At 29.8% G+C, this 20,590-nt stretch overlaps 1 protein-coding gene across 6 annotated transcripts in view; it reads left to right on the top strand.

Annotated features, from left to right (window-relative positions):
* The window catches only part of Tlk (Tousled-like kinase), a 182,681-nt gene that overhangs the window by 134,559 nt on the left and 27,532 nt on the right, over window positions 1-20,590 (top strand). The window contains exon 1 of one of the 6 annotated variants that reach the window (XM_074114462.1): window positions 8,661-9,821. The exons of 3 other annotated variants lie outside the window; for them this stretch is intronic. In XM_074114462.1, the coding sequence (XP_073970563.1) occupies window positions 9,762-9,821 (60 nt within the window). In that variant the 5' untranslated portion in view covers window positions 8,661-9,761. Of the gene's footprint in view, window positions 1-8,660; window positions 9,822-17,448; window positions 17,606-20,590 lie in introns of those variants that run through there. 2 more of the 6 variants (XM_074114463.1, XM_074114464.1) reach the window with 2 other exon arrangements.

Genomic DNA, 20,590 nt, shown 5'->3' on the forward strand with positions numbered 1-20,590 from the left:
AATTTAAATTAATTTGTAATTATGTTAAGTTGCATTAGTAATTTGTTTCCTAAGTTATGAAACGCATTTTAAGTTAATTTGTAATTAAGTTAAGTTGTATTAGTAATTTGTTTCCTTAGTTATGAAATGCATTTTAAGTTAATTTGTAATTAAGTTAAGTTGTATTAGTAATTTGTTTCCTAAGTTATGAAACGCATTTTAAGTTAATTTGTAATTAAGTTAAGTTGTATTAGTAATTTGTTTCCATTATGAAATGCAATTAGGATGTTTTTATTTTCAATTTTAAGTCGGCGAGATTTTTTTTTTTCAATCCTATGGAAAGTGTTCTTTCGTTACAGACAATATTTATAATCACCCGGACAGTAAGTTGTAAGAATGTTCTAGGAAGAGAAAAATCTAAAGGCCAACAGCTGGATTCGATCCGGTGATCTCTGTATTGAAATCCCGTATACGCTAAACACTGAGCTAACCTTTACCTGTTATGTTTTTATATTAAATAATTATTATACATACTTATATTCTTTTTTTGACCGTAGGTAAAATATTGTGAGAAGTTTTTATAGGAATTATTATATTTTTAAACCTCAACAAAGTCGTATTGTTAAAGAGTATGCTTAATGTGGAGTGCTTCAATTTGTTGCTATCCAAGCGCCAATGACCTCAAATGTTGGTGACACACCCAAAAAAATTTAAAAAAATTGGACATAGATGGATTGGTCATAATAGATATTTCCCGATCGTAATACATCCACTCGCATGGTATTATATTAAGAAAAAGTATAAAATTTGGTGTCAAAAATTAAATATTAAAATTAATGTGTAAAGAATGCGCACATATAAGCCCTAATATTAATGAAAACACTACAGCCGGTTATGTTCTCTGCTCCTATAGAGTAAATGTTTATGTGTGCGGCAAGCTTGTTATTGTGTGTGAGGAGGTAAGGTGGGCTCTCTTATATACGATAGAAGGGAAGTGTAGTGTATTTGCGCGTGCGCATATGGCCTCGACCGCGGTAGTGAGACGGCGCTAAGGGTATGCAATGCCGGCAGGACAAGTCTGTGTTTTTACTACTATTCCACTACAGATCGTTCGCCATCTCTCTTCTAGACTGTCTAGCTCGGTGTGTGTTGGGCTTGTATTATATCCCCACTCACTACAAACTGCTCATAGTGAGTGTGCACTGTGTATATATATATATTATGTGGCCCACTAACAACTCAGCCAGCCTTACATAACTGTTAAGATCTCATATGTCACGCTCTATGTGCGATTGCTCTTCGCTGCTCAATTTAAATTGGCCTTTTTACTACGCTTACACAAATACGCTGACACATTTATTAATGTGATTTCTTTTTCTACTATTTCATTAAAAATCAATTTGTATAGCAAAAATTAATTACATTTTTACTTAATTAATAAGTTTTTCGTAACAAACTAAGTTTTGATTGTTCTAATTAAAACCAGTTTAATTGATTTAAAAAAAATATATAATTTATTTATTAATTGGGTTTTAAAAACATCTACACCTGAATACTCATATCTTTTTAATTAAATATTAAAAATCATTTTGTTTTTTAGTTTTTATGGATGCGAAAAATTTACAATTTCCATCAGAATGAATATTGATACTAAATTGAGATTTTTTCTTAAGTTAGGCTCATTTTTCTTCATTTACATATTTATACTGAAAAACATGATAGATATCTTATTTGTGCTAATAATGATTGTCCGAGACAATCACGCCATTTATCAAGGAATACTGAAGCTTGAATAATATGGGCTAGCGCATTAAATCAAGTCATTTTTCCAAAAAAGAAAAAATTAATGGAAAAATTTTTGATTGATTTTCTTGCGAAAGACCACTCCACTTTTAGCACAAGTTACATCACCATTAAAAAAAAAGAAGTATTTTTCACTAATAATCTTTAAAACGGAAGAATGATTTTGCTGGATGAACATATTGATCAGAATTTTCACGAAATCAGTTTGTTCTTAATCAGTTAAGTACTCAAAATATGTTTTTGATTATTATTTAGGCTATTACTTTTTTTTTTTAAGCAAAAATCCATCAAAATGTTGTATTACTTAATGCATTTTTCACTTTTTTTAGACTATGTACACGAAATGCTATTTTGCTGTTATGGAATAAAAAATTATTTCACGACTGGGTGATATAAATTTTGAAAATACTAGTATTTATATTTTAGATAAAATTCTTGAATTTTTCTATTATATGTCTTTTGAATGTATGGTTTTAATTTTTTAAATAGACACAATGTATTTGTCGAAAAGGTTACAAGGCTGTAGGTGATGAAAAATGTCTGCGTGAACTAAGCTATGGTACAGTACAGAATTTGACCCAAAATGGCGGAAGCTGAGGTTAGAAATAGTAAGGCAATGACGACAAAGTATATAGGTGCAATAGTAATGTAGGAAGAGAGATGGAAAAGGTTGCCGATGGGGATATGGGGTGTACTGAAAGAGAAAGAGATGACGGTACGATGTTTTGGTGGTAAATGGACTAAGTGGGGAATGGAATTGGAATGAGTGAGGCTTATCGACCCGTTTTACACAGAGGACATAGTGCAAGTGGTGGAGGAAGGCGCGGGAGATGGCTCCCTGTTTAGGTCTCTCTTACAGACACACACACTCACACCAGGTCCGATTGACGGGTAAGAAGGAGAAGAGGGAATAAAGGCGGGAATGACAAGAGTGGACGGGGTGGGGTATACCAGTGAAGGGAAATTTAGGTGAACAAGGTTGGCAGCATCGTGGTCGACATATCTACACATTTTACTTTACACGCTTTTATTTTGTGGATCCTCAAAATAGAACGAATATCTAGGGTAATATAAAGAAGATTCTTTGCAAAAGATCACTTACATTTTATTATTATTATTTTTTAAATAATATATGTACATATATCTAATCAAAAGAACATTTAAAAGATAATAGAAGAAAATATGATAGTATGACCTTGAAAAATATCAATCCAAAAGAATTCGCGTTTTTGCCACAAATAATACAATTTAGTAATAATAAAAATCAATTTAAAATCGCAAACATGTTTCAGCTGTTTTGCAATATTAAAGTGATGACTTAATTGCAAGATCTAATAATGCCTAATCGATTCTAATTAACTTTTACGGCAAACTAATTATTTTAAATTAAAGTTATTTTAATTATTTTAGTTGATAGAATCGACTAAACTATGTAATCGAAAGTTCTTTTAATTAAAAACAAATATATTGTTAGAAAACCTATCTTTGCATATTAATAATTGCTTCAGAGACAGTCTATCCTCTGACAGAATCAGTTAAAGAGTATAACTACTTCTTGTCCAGTACCATATATCCATCGTCTTCATTTGTCCTTGACGATAAAGACTTTAGAGGAACCCCTAGAAGCATACTCTGCTTCAGCAACTACTCTTTAGCAGGACCTAAATAGTCGAATGTCAGAAGTGGTAGTAGTTATTAAAAACTAAATTCACATTATTAGCTTTCTTCGATTTTTGAGATATTTGCATGATAGAATTTAAAAAACAGCTATATGTGTTTGCTTTCAAAGTTAACGCCCGTTCTAACTTTTTATAAGTATGTAGATTTAAAATAATATTTTATTAATTTAAAGATTAAATTAAAAAGTTTCACCTCGTTTATGAGTGACCTTGAAATCCAAACTAATTTAAACTTATATTGAAATAAAAACAAATTTTGTACAAATATTGTTTAACGTAAAGTTAAAATTAATTTATAAAAGTATATTTTTACAAACATCACACAAATAAAATCAAGCTAACTTGATGTATGTATTATATGCACACGCACAAAGTAGGTCATTGTATAGAATAGAACCTTTTTAATACATAGTTTCCTTTCCATTTTTTTAAATGTTTGTAATAATATTGTAAGTGTATTTGTGAATTATACTAACCATTTAGCAAACATTTCAATTTTTACTTTTTGCCAGGCAATATAAAGATTTTCAGTTGGTTATTACGTTATGTACGTATTGAAGAAAGTCCTTGAACGCACGCCCTTCTTTTATAGTATGAGTGTTATACATACATATACATACGTACGGGGCTAGTAACAGCTTTTAAAACTGTAGGACGCATGTCCATATGACGCCAATTTGTGACAAAACTAATATTATAAACTTGCCCCCGCTCCTACAGCCATTTATAAAATTCTTCATAGTGCTATGTTTTTGAAAATGTTGATGTTTCTCAATTTATTGTTTTTTATATATTATACATAATTATACACATACATAACAAAAAAAAAATCAATGAATGGAAATCCAATTTTTATTAATAAAATAAATTAGAACATGTAGTTAATTACAAATAGATAATATTGATTAAGTTTTCTTAATACAAATGCACCCGCAACCATTCTTTCATTCTTTAAATCTTATTAAATACTGTAGTTAAAGTGGTGGTAGATTGTGCCTAAAATTTGAAGTAAATGGTTTAAAAACTGTTCTTTCTGAATTCCATCTAGATAAAATGTACATTTGCACCATCTGGAGGGAGTAAAGTGAACTGCAATAAATGTAAAGTTGACGCTACGAGAGTTTCACACAAACTTTTAGATAAAAACTTTCCGAGTCCGTTTAATCGTTTAAGTTCGGCTAAATTCGTTAACATAAAAATAAAAAAAAAATCAATTTAACTAAAAACCTTAATTGTTTACTACACATTTTACTGCCAAGGTCAGAGCCTCAATTCAGATAATGCTGACATTCTTATAATAATAATAATCATGGTGTTTAAATTTAATTTAATCGTATAAAATTTTGTTTACTTTTAAATTAAAGCTGGACAACAACTTAGGATTTTAAACCTGGAATCTTTCTTTTTTTAAGCATACTGTTTGGCATCCGAAATCACTATTCTTTCCATAGAAAGTCTTGGTATCTCCGAACAGTGAGCTGAAAGAAGCTTCTAGGAAAAGAAAATCTAAGGGCCAGGCAGATTCAAACTCATAATCTCAACTGCCAATCATGTTTTACACATTTATATCGTTTCAACCAATCCGGAGGACGCATTTTAACGATAATAAAACTCAACAGCCAATCATATTGGTGCTGTTTCACTGATCTCAACCAATCACAATACATCTTGTAGCTATAACGTATGAAATTATTTTACTGAGCATTTAATTTTAAATCTTTTATTAACTAAAAAAAAAAATGTTTAAATATTTTAATCTAAGAGAATCTATTGGTTGAACATAACCTATCTCAAAAATTAATTTTCTTACTAAATGAGTGTTCATGAAATTGCCTCATTAAGTACTTACTTAAATTAAATTAAATACTTTAATTAATTTAAATTTTCTTTCAACCATTTGAGTGTTCGTGAATTTATTATCTAATTAAAATCAGCTCTTGGAATTATGTAAACTAGACTTCTTTGTTTGATGTACACACAATTACTAGAAAAATTATCTACACTTGTGAAAATTATCGTAGATTATGTTTATATTTAATAATTATGTTTTATTTGTTTTAGGTAAGTTTGTGGAGCGTGATTTGGGCTTAATTGTAAGTTTATTTGATGTTTTTTTTCGAATTAATTTAAATAATTAATTTTGTAGTTATTGCTAATACTTTTTGGGCAAATAAGATTTTGACAATATTATTATCAGGAAAATTGTTTTTATTATTATTGTTATAAATATTCAGGATCTAATAATTCTAAAAGGAAGTTAAGAGAGTACGTTTTAAAAAACCAGCTGCATCCGGACCTTACCTACAACACAAACAAATGAACAAAAAGTAAAAAAAAAAAAATTAAATGCTGTGAAACATTTCTTACTCTCCCCACTCTCTTGAGGCTTAGATTATAAGACGGTAGTACTAACCATTTCCTTCTACTGGGTTCTTCCCCTCTGCCCCTATCAACAATAGCCTCCTTGATTCGTTGGGAGTCCCTTTTTCAAGGATCAATAACTGGCACACTTCAAACCTTGGCAAAGTTCATTCGGTTTTTACAAGATTCAATATTTAATGTCGACATCGTAATTTCTTTTTAAGATTATTTATTTATTTTTACTAGTTTTTATTTAGTATTTGGTTAGATTTTTACTTATAGTAATTAATAAAAACTTCATGGATGTATTTATGTATTTCCTATAAGTTTAGAGCGAAAAAAAGTTTTAGAATGGTAAAATTGGTGTATTTTATATTTTAAACCTTAAAGTAATATTTGTAACAATTGGATTATGTCCAGTAAAACATTTTCCCCTAATATGTTTAATAAAAAAAGTAAAAAATTAAAAAAAAATCGTACATTACTCTAGAAGTTCGTTTAAATATCACCAGGGAACCAAACTCGTAAGCTTTTATGTAAACAAACATGGCCGCTCAATATAGTGGAAACAATTTTTACTTAAAAATAATATAACGCTTCTTTTTTCTTGTCCATTTTTATCAGGTTTACAATAAGGTGCACTAGGAAGCGCATGTGTGCCTTATATATTGAATAGCCACGCCTTTTGTTCACCACTGCTATTATATTTTTATATTACCACTCACTCTGGTGTTTCAGGCTTGTACTTTTAAATATCTCTCAACTCTTCTCACTTTGTGTGTCCGTCCCTCACTAACTAATAACGTTTTGCCTCGTACTGAAGGGAAATCTGTTATGCTGCGGTTGGTAACATTGATGCAACAGATGTGTTACTTAGACTTGTAAAATATCGAATGTTTATGTCGGCCAATTGTTTTTATTTTAATTAGTTTTCTACCTTAGTTTTAATAATTATTGCATAAAATTTATTTTTGAATTTTATTAGTTTATTATAAGAAAGTAATACGGGCATTTTTATTTGTAACGGTGGACTTGCTTCGAATGGGTAAAATTTTAGTAAAAGTGCGTTACTACAACACTGTCCATCACCGAACATTGAGGCTGTAAGAAGCTCAAGTTCAACAGTTGGGCTGATCTATATAATCTAGCCTACCCACAAGCATCTGAAGCCGTGTTTTCTTTCACACATTTGATTTAGCTTTTTCCCCGTAATTTTGTTTTGGGGATGGAAGGTTCTTGGAGGAACTGTAAAAAATAATTTCTCATCACCTGCATTAAAATCAAGGGCATTGAGAAAAAAAAAAAAAAAAAAGAGAAAGCATTACTACAATTCCAAATTCTTGAAGAAAATCAATCGACTGAATGAATGTCTTTGTCGACTTTGCAGAATAATATACTTTTTAAGAAAAATTTTTGCAATAGTTTTTAATCAAACTTGACATACAATTGACTGTTTATAAAAACAATTACTGTAATTAGAAATATGTTCCCAAAATAATATTTTTGGGGGATTTTAGAAGCGGGTGGGTGGATATATACAGAGTGACCAGAGTTATATGCTCCACCCACATTTTTTTTTAACGGTGGGAAATTTCGAAAAAATAAAAAACACGTATTTAATCATTTTTAGTCTAGTTTATTTTCAGTGATTGGCCTATTTTTTCAAACCCCTGTATCTCGAGATACAGCATCCAACTTTTGTTTTTCAAATGGAACGTTATATTTTTTTGTGCATATTTTTATAGTATTTTAGCTCCTTAAAAAAACAAAACAAAAAAATTTGAAATCGGTTAGGTTTTTCAAAAGTTATGGTAATTTAAAATATGAAAAACAAATTTCAATTTATTGTCAAACTTACGTTATTTTTTCTAAAGAATCAGTTCAAACTGGGCACAATCAACGGATAGGCAAGCCAAAACTCTAGATCTACACTCTGTAGCAGCACTTATGGTGGCATAGTCAAGATCTAGGCAGGCTAGAGTTATTCAACTTTTCAGATCATCGACTGAAGTCACGGGATTAAGGTTACTGTACACTTTATTTTTTAGATATCCCCACAAATAATAATCCATTGGGGTTATGTCCAGAGATCGAGGTGGCCATTGGATGGGTCAATGAGTCCCTAAGCACTTTTCAGGGAAATTTCTGTCCAGGTAACCTTGAACAACTTTCGCATTATGTGCCTGGCAACCATCTTGTTGAAAATATATATCTAGCCGACGTTGTAGAGGAACATCTTCAAGCAAAACTGGCAAAATGTCTCTTCAAAAAAGTTGGATACCTTACACCAGTTAAGTTCTCTCTGTGGAAGTATGGGGCCGATTAGTTGATTTTCTAAAACTTCACATCAAACGTTTGTAGGAAAAACAACCTGAACGTCGAATAACTCTAGCCTGCCTAGATCTTGACTTCGCCACCATAAGTGCTGCTACAAGCAAAGCATGGGAGTCCAGAGTTTTGGCTTGCCTATGTTTTAGCTTGCGTTGATTGTGCCCAGTTTGAACAGATTAAAAAAAAAATAACGTAATTTTGACAATAAATTGAAAGTTGTTTTTCATATTTTAAATTACCATTACTTTTGAAAAACCTAACCGATTTCAAAATTTTTGTTTTTTGTTTTTTTTAGGAGCTCAAATACTATAAATATATGCACAAAAAAATATAACGTTCCATTTGAAAAACAAAAGTTGGATGCTGTATCTCGAGATACAGGGGTTTAATAAAATTGGTCAGTCACTAAAAATAAACTAGACTAAAAATGATTAAATACGTGTTTTTTATTTTTTCGAAATTTCCCGCTGTTAAAAAAAAAATTGGGTGGAGCATATAATAACTCTGGTCACCCTGTATATATTTTCACGTCTCTATAAACATACGTGCTATGATGTATTTAATCAAAGATGTATGTAAAACTTTAATATTTGCCGTAACAAAATTTTTAGTGTAATTAATATTTTTTATATAGTGTTTATTTGTATATTTATATTTAGGTTAAAATAAAGTAATTGCGTAAAACGACTGCAATTGTTAAAAACAGCTATGAAATGTTAATTTAATGGAAATTACAAAATGACAGTGTAGATTTTGCAGTAAAATTTTATATGTACTGTCATTGTCTAAGTATAAATAAATGCCGGTAGATGTCAGGGAAATCGATTTAGTTGAGTCCAATTTGTCTCTCAATTGTATTATAAATCAATCAATTTAGTAATCAAAAATTGAGAAGTAATTCGTGAAAGTAAAATTGTTGATTGAATAAAGAAAATAAAGATCAAAAATAAATAAAATTAAATATATAAAGTTAAAAAAAGAAAGGAAGTAGATATAAAGTGGTTTAGTAAAGCGGGCGAATAGTTTACAAGCGGGGCGTTGAGTGGGAACAACGAGAAGCCTTGTAGTAAAGGCAAGTTGGATCTTCGACCGAGTAATCTCATTCATAACGGTAAGAGTAATGTAGTGGGGGTAAATACCAGTGTGGTGCGTCTGTGTAGACAGTAAAACTGATCGAAGTAGTGGGGAATGCTGTGGTGGGGGTATACTGTCTGCGACCTCTACTCAGCTGATCAGTCTGGTTCGAGGTCGGCTCGAGTGTGGCCGTTCCGGCGTCAATGTGTACGGACGGTTTCTTTTTTTTAATTCTTGCTACCAGTGTGTGTGAGTGTGATCAGTGTTTCTCGCTAATACAAATTTCTGTTTAAATGTGTTTATCTCTCTATTCATGTTTAATTCAAAGTTTGTTTTTTTTTTTTCACGTATAAGGCGTGAGTAAAATCCCATAAAAATAATAGTAACTTAAAGTGTTTCTATTTACTTGTTATGTGTCCAAATGTACACCCAGCGGGAGAACAAACAAAATCGTCCAGACGAGATGCTGCACCTTCTTGACCGAATAGGTTTTTATCGCCAACTGTTATTGCGGCTGCCATTGCCAATCCTGACATGGATGGAATGCTTAGAGCAATATTATTCTCATATTGGCAATTGGGACAAATGCATACAGTATGTAAAATTTTTTTATTACCTTTTTCTCCCTTTGTATATATTAATATTTTGAATTGAACAAAGAATATTCCCAATTTTAGCTAGAAAGAGATGTCGGGCATTGATCGGTATGGTCTGGATACGCCCTAAGTCCCTCATTGGCTGACCGTTACGCACACATACACATACGCTCTCTTTACCTTGCATTTCATTCGTAATAAATTCCAACCATTCCACAATAAAGATAATAATATCATTATCAACCTTTTAAATTAAAATGTGAAAAAAAGCCACGACGAAAGTAAGAGTAATTTATATACGTTCACTTTAATGGTTATCCATTATAACCTTAATATTACCTTCCTATTCATTCCTAGCTTTTTATTGCTGGCAGCACTTTAATTTCTATATTTTAATTCAATACAATTAAATATATGCTTTAAAAAAAATATAATTTATAAAAATCCGTGGCGATATCGTCTTACATAAAATTAACTGTGTCCCAAAATTGTAAAAAAATAATAATGGATGATTGTATTACCTGCATAGTGGTGGGACTAAACATAACCTTTACTTTATAACCTACCAATGCCATTATATACTACATACTACAGTAACCTACATACCCCATTAAAAGTATTCCTTAGTTTTCTGAATTTCTTTTTTAATATATGCTTTATTTTTATTTTTTAATTTAAAATATACGTTTACATTGTATTAAATTTTTTTCCCCCTTTTTTTCCCTTAAAATTATAATTCGAAGCTTATGTCCTGTGCTTGATTATTGGTGGTTTTATAATGCTATTCGCCTGCATAATATTCGTTGTGATTAAACTATAAATTAAAACTTATAAATTAAGAACTAGTCTTTTTTTAGAATCATGGTCTTGTGACCCAGTTTTTAATTTTGCAGTTAAAGTAGATTAATTTTCAGACGTTATTGTGTTGACCTTCATAGCGCAGGCGTAACAGGTTTTTTTTTTCTGAATTCATAGTTTTCATTAATCTTATAATTAAAGATAATCTAATCCCCCTTATTAGAACAATTGCAATTCACGTAGTTTATGTATATTTCTCCAAGTTCATTTTAAATAAACGTTAAAATTATGTTGTGTTGTAAAATAAATCTTTTCTTGTTCTTATTATTTTTTTTTTATTTATTAACGAATTGAATTTAAAATAAACGATTCGCCCCAATATTAAGTTGTTCAAAACAATATGGCGTACTCAACATAATTGCTTTACCACCCCTACCCAGTTAGACTTTCTTTATTTAAACAAATATTGTCCATAATGCAATAGATATATAGCTTTTGTAATTCTATGTAATTATTGCAATCGTGTATTCTTTTTCATTATTTATGTTATGTTCTTTTTTACATCTTTTTTTTTTTTGTTATTATTTCCACACATCCGTTATTGTTTTAATTATATAAATAAGGAATAAAACTTCGGCTTAAATAATATCAGTTTAATTACTAGAAAAGTAACGAGTTTATTAAAAAACAGTTAACTCTGACTGGGATTTATATTAGCATATAAATAACTCAAGTTTCCTTCAAATGAGAATTGAATCTTGAATCATTTAAAACGATTCCTAACGAAAACATTTGCATTGCCTGACGTTTTCATCTAATATTGACATTTTACTAAATATTTTTCATTGACGCCTATATTTTATTATAACTCTTGTTCAAACTTAATTTACCTTAAAATTATTTGAAATATAATGGAGAAATTTTTTTAATCGACGCTAAATTTTTATATAACACTAAAAAGAAATTGTTGTTTTAACCTACTGTTTTGCAACTTTACTTCTAACTCGGAACTCATAATTTTTCGGGTTGAAGTGTCGGAAAAGTGCTGTTTTAAACAAGTTACACTAATTTTAAAAGAAAACCTGTGAAAAACTAAAGAAATCCTTTTACAATGTTTCTGCTATGAATCCAACTGAATTTCATACGTTTAAAATAATAAAAGAAATTAAATAACATTGGGGTGTGGCGTAAGTTAGTTTGCTGGCTGTGTTTAATAAGATTAACATTTCTAAGAAAATAACTAGAATTTTGTTAAGCTTGTTTACTTAATTTAGACCGCAAACATAGCTAGCTATATATTTTAATCTGTTTTGTTTGTTTACTTAGTTTAAATATAAGTTGGCATATTTACAATAATAAAGTTTCTAGTAGATTTAATAATTCTAAGAAGTGTGCTAGAATTTTGTTCAAGTTTGTTTTGTTAATTAACTAAAAATTGTTTGCTAAATTTTGATTGCAAAAATTATTACAAATTAATTGATACGTATTTTAATAATAAACTATATATTTAGAAAGTAAGATGAATAATGGAAATAGCTGTTCATATTTAAAACAAGGGTACCGGCCTTAGCAACAAGCTCGTGTAGTTAACGTCGTGTCTATGTGTTGTTTGCTTGCAAGTGGTAACGTACAGATTTGACAACATCGCAAACACCGGCCAGTTAGTTTATCCCCTCCTCCTTGTGTGTGAGGCTTTTTTTTTCATTACCCCCTCCCATGTTATTTTAATCAATTACTTCACTGCCGTCATCATTAGTCTAACGTTATTAACAATTTTTTTTTTGTTTTTAAATTTGAATTCTCTTATTACTATTATTGTTGCTAATAAATTTCCCTACTTTCTGCGTAACTTGTTGAAGTGCACTTTAATGTGTCACATTACTGCTGCTTTGACGGTAGTCACAATTCGTGATCTGGAATATAGGCTTTGACTCGTTCATTTTTTCTTTTTTTTTTCTCTCGAATTTGTCGAAACTGATTTCTTTCTCTTTAGAAGAGCAGGAAATTTAATGTGATTAGAAGAAATACTTCTGGGTTTTTTTGGTTGTAAACAGTTTTTAATTTTTGAATAGAAATATATAGCACGTAGAGCAGTCAGTATTATAGAAAGAAATACTAAAAATTTCATAGAAGGCTACATTCTAAAGCACTGAGAAATGGGGAAGATATTTGACCCCTAGGTACGACGGACATCTTCAGTACATTTCCATTTCACCTCCACGGGACACTAGATATTTTATCCCCACTCTTGACACGATCTACAGTTTAACGGAAAATTTTTCACCAACAATAGGCCACCTCCCACTGCCATTGCTTGATGTTGCTGATCTCTTTTATACATAAAACCAGTAAATATTTACATTAACTTATTTTTTTTTTTTTTTTTTAAGGAACATGGAACATTTTTTGCATTTAAAGGGGAAAAAGGTATATCTTCCATGTTTATTTCTTTTAAAAAAAAACCTAATATGTATTCTTAAACGGACATCTTTCGAAATTTCCGAACCTATCTACCCTTTTTTTTCGGTCAAGATGTGTAAGTGGTTTAACCGGTATTTCAAAAGTACTGTAACCTGTTTCTTTTTGTAAAAAAAACGGTTTTTTTTTCCTTTTAAGGTTGTTCGGTTTTTACGTTACCAATTCTTATGCACCTAAGGCAATTTATTTAAATGTGGGAGAAAGATTTTTAATTTTTAATCTAATGGGGGAAAAATTACACTTTTACACATGAAGCTTTTTCTGTTATGTATTATACTTAGAGTTAAGATCCATTCTTAAAGAAGAATGCTTTCACTAAGATGGGCAATCCAAGTTTTTCTAGTTTTGAAAAAAATCAAAAGAAGGACTTTACATACATTTTGGGGGTTTCCAAAACTTGATTAAAGCTTACTATTATTTCCTTTTATCTAGAAAATAATGCTAAAGGACATTTAATAATTTATCAACGGTAATCCCATAAATGCTGATAATTTTTCTGATTATTTTGAGTAAATTATAAACCGACTTTTCTTATTTTTCATTATAGCGTAGATGCGTTTGTCTCATGGAAACAAGGCAAGAGGCCCCCCCATATTCTCTTCAAAATTATTGCATTTAAAAAAAAAAATTAATTTCACAAAAAATAACTACAATAAAAGTAGTTATTGTTAAAAATTTCGTTTTGTTCTGCGGTGCCGGGATGATATAATTGATTTTTTATCAGTTATAGGTGGCATTGTTTTTCACATTTCAAGTCTAGTTCCGGATTTTTCAACTATTATTAGACGATGGTTCTTAAATTTTAGTTTAAAGAATTTTGACTGTCATATTCTATAATTGCTGAGTCTGAAAATCCAGAACTGGTACTTCGTTAGTTAGTAGTGTTTAAAAAAAAATCATTTAATTTTTGGGATTATTAAAATTTTGTTATTTGTTCAGTGATAATAATAAATTGCAGTTGATTTATGGAATTAAAGGAGAATGCCTTATTAGTTCTGTGATAAGCGCCTGGTTTATTTGAAGTTATTGAATCGATTAAAAAATCAGTGATGTAAATTGATTTGCGGTTGAGTTACGTGAATGAATTTATCGCGTAGTTTTAATCATTTTTTTTACGCAAATCTTTTTTTAGATTCCGATTAGCGTTGATTGAAAAGGAAGTAGTACGATACCAATTTTGCTACGATCATGCAGATACTTTTTTCTTTTTTTAGAACTTCCGGAAACGAACTGTCCAGAGTACAAAAAAAAAAAGAAGTGGTTTTTCAAATTTGGTTCTTTTGTTGATATTTCACTTAAGTATCAGGAAGCCATAAATTAGGTTTTTGACAAAAATCAGTTAACAGGATGTACCACTTTACAGGAGCATTTTTCAAGATTTTTCTTTTTAAAAGAACGCTTTTCTATACATCATCATCAATCAATTAGGTGCATATGTTTCGTCAGCTGAATGAATTCTCACTAAGCAAGTGTAGTGCGAGACGTTAACGTAAATGAAGTACAACAAACTGTTTAATCTTACCTCTGACGATGCATGATAGTAGGTAACCAATTAGGAATATAATAAAATATACGTGCTACCACAGATTAAAATCAAAAGATATTCGTTAATTATTAGTTCCATAAATTAATACTTTTAACAATCTGTTTTTAGTTTATGGACTATTATCAGTTTTAGTTTTATTATTTCATTTTTGTTTTTTGTAGCAAATTACGTACTTAATGGAAAACTACACACAGTTGAGTATGGGCAATAAAACTGTTTATGTATTGCAAAATTTTATTGGCTAATAAAATAAAGTTGTCATCTTGAATAGATAAAAGTACATATTGGACTGATTCTTTTCCCTATTTCCACTTGTAGATCTACTGTTTTTTTTTAAACGGTAAATAATTAAGTTGATCTGTCGACAAATCTGCTTAATAAAAATAATAAAATTAAACCAGTTTTATTACAATGTAAAACAAACAAAAATGTATTTATTAACACTGTTTTCTCTTATTGAACAAACCTCAAGGTTTTAACGGTTAAAATTAGAAATTTTTTTAACATATTTTATGTGGTTTAACATTATACCATTTGTAAAACCAGACTTCATAACTGAAATAACAATATTAAGTAGGATGTCGTTTTTCCGTAAAAACTGCCTTAAAAGTAAATTGGTATTTTCAGTGGAATAATTTACTTCCAACTTGAAAATTTTAAAAATTTATTTTTTACGTTATTCAAAATCGAGGATTATTAAAATCCTCTTTAGATTATTAAAATTACTTAGATTTGTGAGTTAACAAAGTGTATTTTGATTGATAAAGGTACTTACTGCAGGAATTATTCTAAAATATTGGGACGTGAAGTTATTTTTTCTTTTTTATTTAAGTCGCGAAGTACTTACTGCAGGAATTATTCTAGAATATTGGGACGTGCAGTTATTTTTTTTCTATTTTATTTAAGTCGCGAAGTACTTACTGCAGGAATTATTCTAGAATATTGGGACGTGCAGTTATTTTTATTTTATTTTTTTATTTAAGTCGCGTCCACATTTTGTGATCATTGGCGTTCCGAGCTCATTCTTTTTCAGCGCAGTGCCGGTCTCTGGACAGTGTCCCTTTGTTATAGACAACACTGTTTGATTACCGAACAGTGAGCTGCAAAGTTGCTAGTAAAGAAAAAAAAAATATAGGGGACTGTAGCTGGATTCGATCCCGGTATTCTCCACGTGGGACCCCAGTACGCTAACCATTTTTTTACTAACACATTTTGACCCAAAAATAAACATCTTAAGGGAATTTATGTAGAAATCATTTTGTTAGATATTCCACGTGTGTTTGCTGTTTAGAAAGACCCGATGGTTGGACGGGAGAATGCAATTAGGTGCATTTTTAGCTTTCCTTTGTATACTTTAGGTTGAGTTTTTTTTGTACTGTAATACCTGGCCCTGTACATCTGGCTATTTATAACGGAAATTATAACATTCTTTTTCTTTAAAATATCACTCAGAATAGTCTGTTACAAATATTAATATTTAACATAAAAATGGAATACATAAGTGAACAAAACTTTTCTTACATTTTAATCATATATCTGTGAAGCATCAACGGGTTAATAAAATAAAATAATTAAAGCAACTAAAAATGTTAAAAGAGAAACTGTTTAATATGAATTATATTTAATGTTGATTTCTGAAGATAGGCTAAATTATTTGCAATAACCCTTTAAAAAAACACAAATTTCACCACTTATTTACTTCAATTCTAGAATTTGATTTGTAAAAATATCCAAAGATTGGTAGAAATAATTATTTTGTGAGAATACTTGGGCGGATTCTGGTACTCCAAAAATACTACATCCACGAAGGAGTTTAAAATAGATAAAAAGTTTTTTAAACTTAGAAAAGATAGAATTGTTGTTAAGAGTTGAAATCCATCCTGAAATGACAATTTTGAGGGATTACTCCTAATTACAGCTGAGGATTTAAAAAAAAAATATTGTAAATTTAATCTAATTAGAACACGTTTTACACTGGTGTCGAATTAGTTCGCTGACTAAATAGATATTGGTTAGCTTCACAGATGATATCAAAATGTGTGTACATGAATATATGAGGTAGATTTTTATAAAATGATGTACTCTAATACCATATTATATTTAAATTAAAATATGTATATTATGATTAATCCCGTCTCATATTTAAATTAATACTTACTGTAATACCGTCTCATACGTAATTAAATTAATACTGTAATACCGTATCATATTTAAATTAATACTTGCTGTAATACCGTATCATATTTAAATTAATACTTACTGTAATACCGTATCATATTTAAATTAATACTTACTGTAATACCGTATCAAATTTTAAATTAAAACTTACTACAAAACCGTCTCATTATTTAAATTAATAATGTTTCATATTTAAATTAATACTATTTCATATTTTAATTAAAACTGTCCTTTAGGTCAGTTGTATAAGGGTTGATCGTCAAAAAGTGCAAGAAAAAGCGTAATGTATTAATTGTAATTGTAACTAATTGTATTGATTTCATTATAAATGTCGACATTTTAATTTTTAATTACTGAAAAGTGAGAAAATGATAAATATGTGTGATAGTGGCTAGAAGCATGCGCGATATTGGATACGCGTAACAATTCGCTTAGTAATAGTGATTTTTTTTTTATAACAAAAACCAAAAAAAAAAGTTCAAGGACTAATACAAAGAGCTCTCTTTTCCCTAATATATCTATTGTAACGCTCTCAAGTGTTTGTTTTCAGTAACTAACTAATACAAAACTGTGTCTTGCTGGATAAATTAGTAGAGATATGAGACCCGTAGGGTGTGCGTGGTGTAAAAAGTGCTGTATAAGATTCTAAACGTGTTGTGCCCATTTTCCCCCTCCTCCCAAAAAACACACTCTTTTTCTATGAGTTGTTTCTATGAGACAACAACAAGTGAAACCTTCCATCGGTCACTCAACCAACGGCCATAACAATGAATCTTGTTTGTGTTGGTACCACTGCTTTTTATATAAATTATTTTCTTTATTATTTTATTATTTATTAATTTTTTAAATTGTTTAAATGTTACTAAAGCTAGTTTAATGGTATCTTATAGATAATTTCGTTAGGTTAAAGTGTGTTATTGTGTGTCAAGTTAATGCATGTAGGTAAATTTTATGTAATAAGTGTTTTTAAAGTAATTAATAGAAGCGTTCCATCAAACTTATTAACTTGAATTGTGCGTTTATTACCAAACGAGCGAACACATTGTTCTAAAACCTCACCTTACAAGAGCCGAATACCCTAATTTTTCCTCTACACAGCGCATGCGTGAAAAAATATTACGAATGCTCGCTCGGTTGGTGTTAAAAGTCAAATGATCTATGAGTACATAGAAAATTAATCCATGATCGTCCTGCCTAGAGTCTTTTACATATCCAGGCCCTTCATTAATTTTTTCACCAAAAAGCTGCTCGTGACTTTTTTTTTGTAACGTGTTCTAAATTCCAAGTATTTATTTATTAATGAGGAAAAGATTACAAAAATATTTAAATGCAACTTTTTCCCACGTTGTTAGTTTATACAACTAACCTTAAGCGTTAAATTGAAATAATGTAATAGAATTAATTCTAAAAATTAATTCTGTACTGTAACTTATTAATTATTAATGAACATTTAATCAAGCACTTCATTCTTTTAATTTTTCTACTTAAGAAGGAAATTCAATGAGAGAATAATAAAGCTTTAATAAATACTTAAATAATAAAGGTGACATAAAGCAGTTTTTGATTTGGCTCTCCACCCTAAAATTGTTATTATTAGTACGCATTGTAGCGAAACGTAAAACTCCCTTCGGCTGTTACGTACGCATACACATTAATATGCCCACACGATCATTTAGCTAACGTGTGTGCGCATGCCGCTAAAGTACATACAGCGACGGTGGGAGGAGGGGGTTATATTCTCCCCCCCCCCCATTATCGACTAAAAAAAAGCCACCTGTTGGAATGCATGTGTGCTGCTGCAGCCTTTTTTTCCCTTTCCTGTATTACTTACCAAAGAGCTAAAGCTAGCAAAGCCACCTGTGGTGTTTATTCTCTTTAAACAAAATCATTTTAAACTACTAATACGTACGTTCATTTTATTTAAATATTTTACTTTAAATATTTGTACAAATTATACTTAGTGAAATATTTGGATTATGGTTTGTTTAAGTATTTAATTTGTTTTTTCTTAATCTAAAGAATTAATTACAATTAATTGAAAGGTTTGAGTAATATCTTCTTTGATTGGTTAATTAAATAATTCATTTAATACTTACATATTATTGGTTGGTAGTATTTAGCTATTCCTATTTGGGAAAAAATATTTTATGCACCTTTTTTTGTTTTTTTTTTACTCAAAGAACCTCAAAATGGATGTTTTCTTATGGGTTATATAAATGTTAGAATATAAACATAACCTGAAAAAATGTAAACAATGTTTGCTATGGTAATTAATCAGCATAATTACCATAACAAAGCAATACTTTTTAAATTGAAATGTTTCAATTAATAAAAATAAGAAAACCAAAAAACAATCAGTTACTTAACAATTAAGTATTTTAAATATTAAAGAGGTACAATAATTTTACGGTTTTATTTTTGCCGATCGGATAGAACAATTGGATCGATTTCGTTAGGAAATTAGAATCTTTTTTTTTTGAACGAATCAGTTGGATTGGGCTTTATAACGAACGATAATCGAAAATTCTTGGTGCCAATTGCTTTAAATTGCATTTAAAGATCAGAATGGATAGATATCAATTTTTTTCCCCCATTATGATGATTTGAATTGATTTAAAATAAAAATCAAATCAAATTAAACACATCATCTAATTTGTATGATAGTCTTTTTCAAACCTTATCAAAAAGGAAATGACGCCATATTTTTTTATTTTTACAAAGATTCTAACTTCTTTGCCCACATTAAATGTGCTTACATTTGATGTTTTTTTTTTTATCATCAAAATATTTGTGAGGTCTTTGGAATTTGGTGGCCAACAGTTTTTTTAATTTTATTTTTACTTCAAAACTAATATAAGATATACCGGGAAGGGGTTAGCGTATTGGATTACCACGTGGAGATCTCTGGTTCGAATCCAGCTGCTAGTTTTACATTTTCTCTTCCTAGGAGCTTCTTACAGCTCCACTGTCCGGTGATGTTGACAGTGTTGTCTGTAACGAGAGTACACTGTCCGGAGGCCGTTAAAACCTCAGGACGCTAAATCCTTACGATGTTGATGCGCCTTAAGTAATAATTAAAAAAAGAAAGAGAAAATGAATCTGGCGGGTCACTTTCTCTCATCAAAAAATTATAAATAAATGAATTCTTATTTACGGTTACAAGAAAATCTTAGGAGTAATTTTGGAGTAAATCCATGGATTAAAGACATACTTCTGACAGAGGAATTATCTTTTAACTTAGAAATTTATTCCCAAATTTTGATTCTTACTAGTCTGTTCATGTCCCGTTCATGACTTTTCTTACCAGGTTGGTTCTTATTCGAGAAATATTAAGTTAAATATTATGAACTCTTCGGAATTCATGTAATTGTGATATTTCATCATGCAAATAATGTTTTTTTTTTTTGAGCTCTTAAAAACGTGTTTTTCTGTGAAATTACTAAATGGAAAATTTTCCTCAATCATATTTTTTTAAAATAATTTTTGCTAATATAGCATTTACAATACGGTTTTTTCCAGCCCTACATTAATATGGTCTTTTTTTCACATTTTATTACTCCTTGATTTTATGAAATTTCAATTAAATTTTTAGAAATTTATATTTTTTTTTACCAAAAATACATATTTTGTGGAAAATTATTCCATCATGCTTTTGTCGTCTTAGTGTTGATTGTTTTTAGCCGTGATTCTGCAACTCATTACTGTCCCTTTGACCTCTTAGATATGTCATTTCACATTTCTCTGTCCAAGCAGTGGTCAACCAGTCG

This window comes from Rhodnius prolixus, unplaced genomic scaffold (genome assembly GCF_049639745.1).
Source record: "Rhodnius prolixus isolate KJV_2025 unplaced genomic scaffold, Rpr scaffold_7, whole genome shotgun sequence".
NCBI lineage: Eukaryota > Metazoa > Arthropoda > Insecta > Hemiptera > Reduviidae > Rhodnius > Rhodnius prolixus.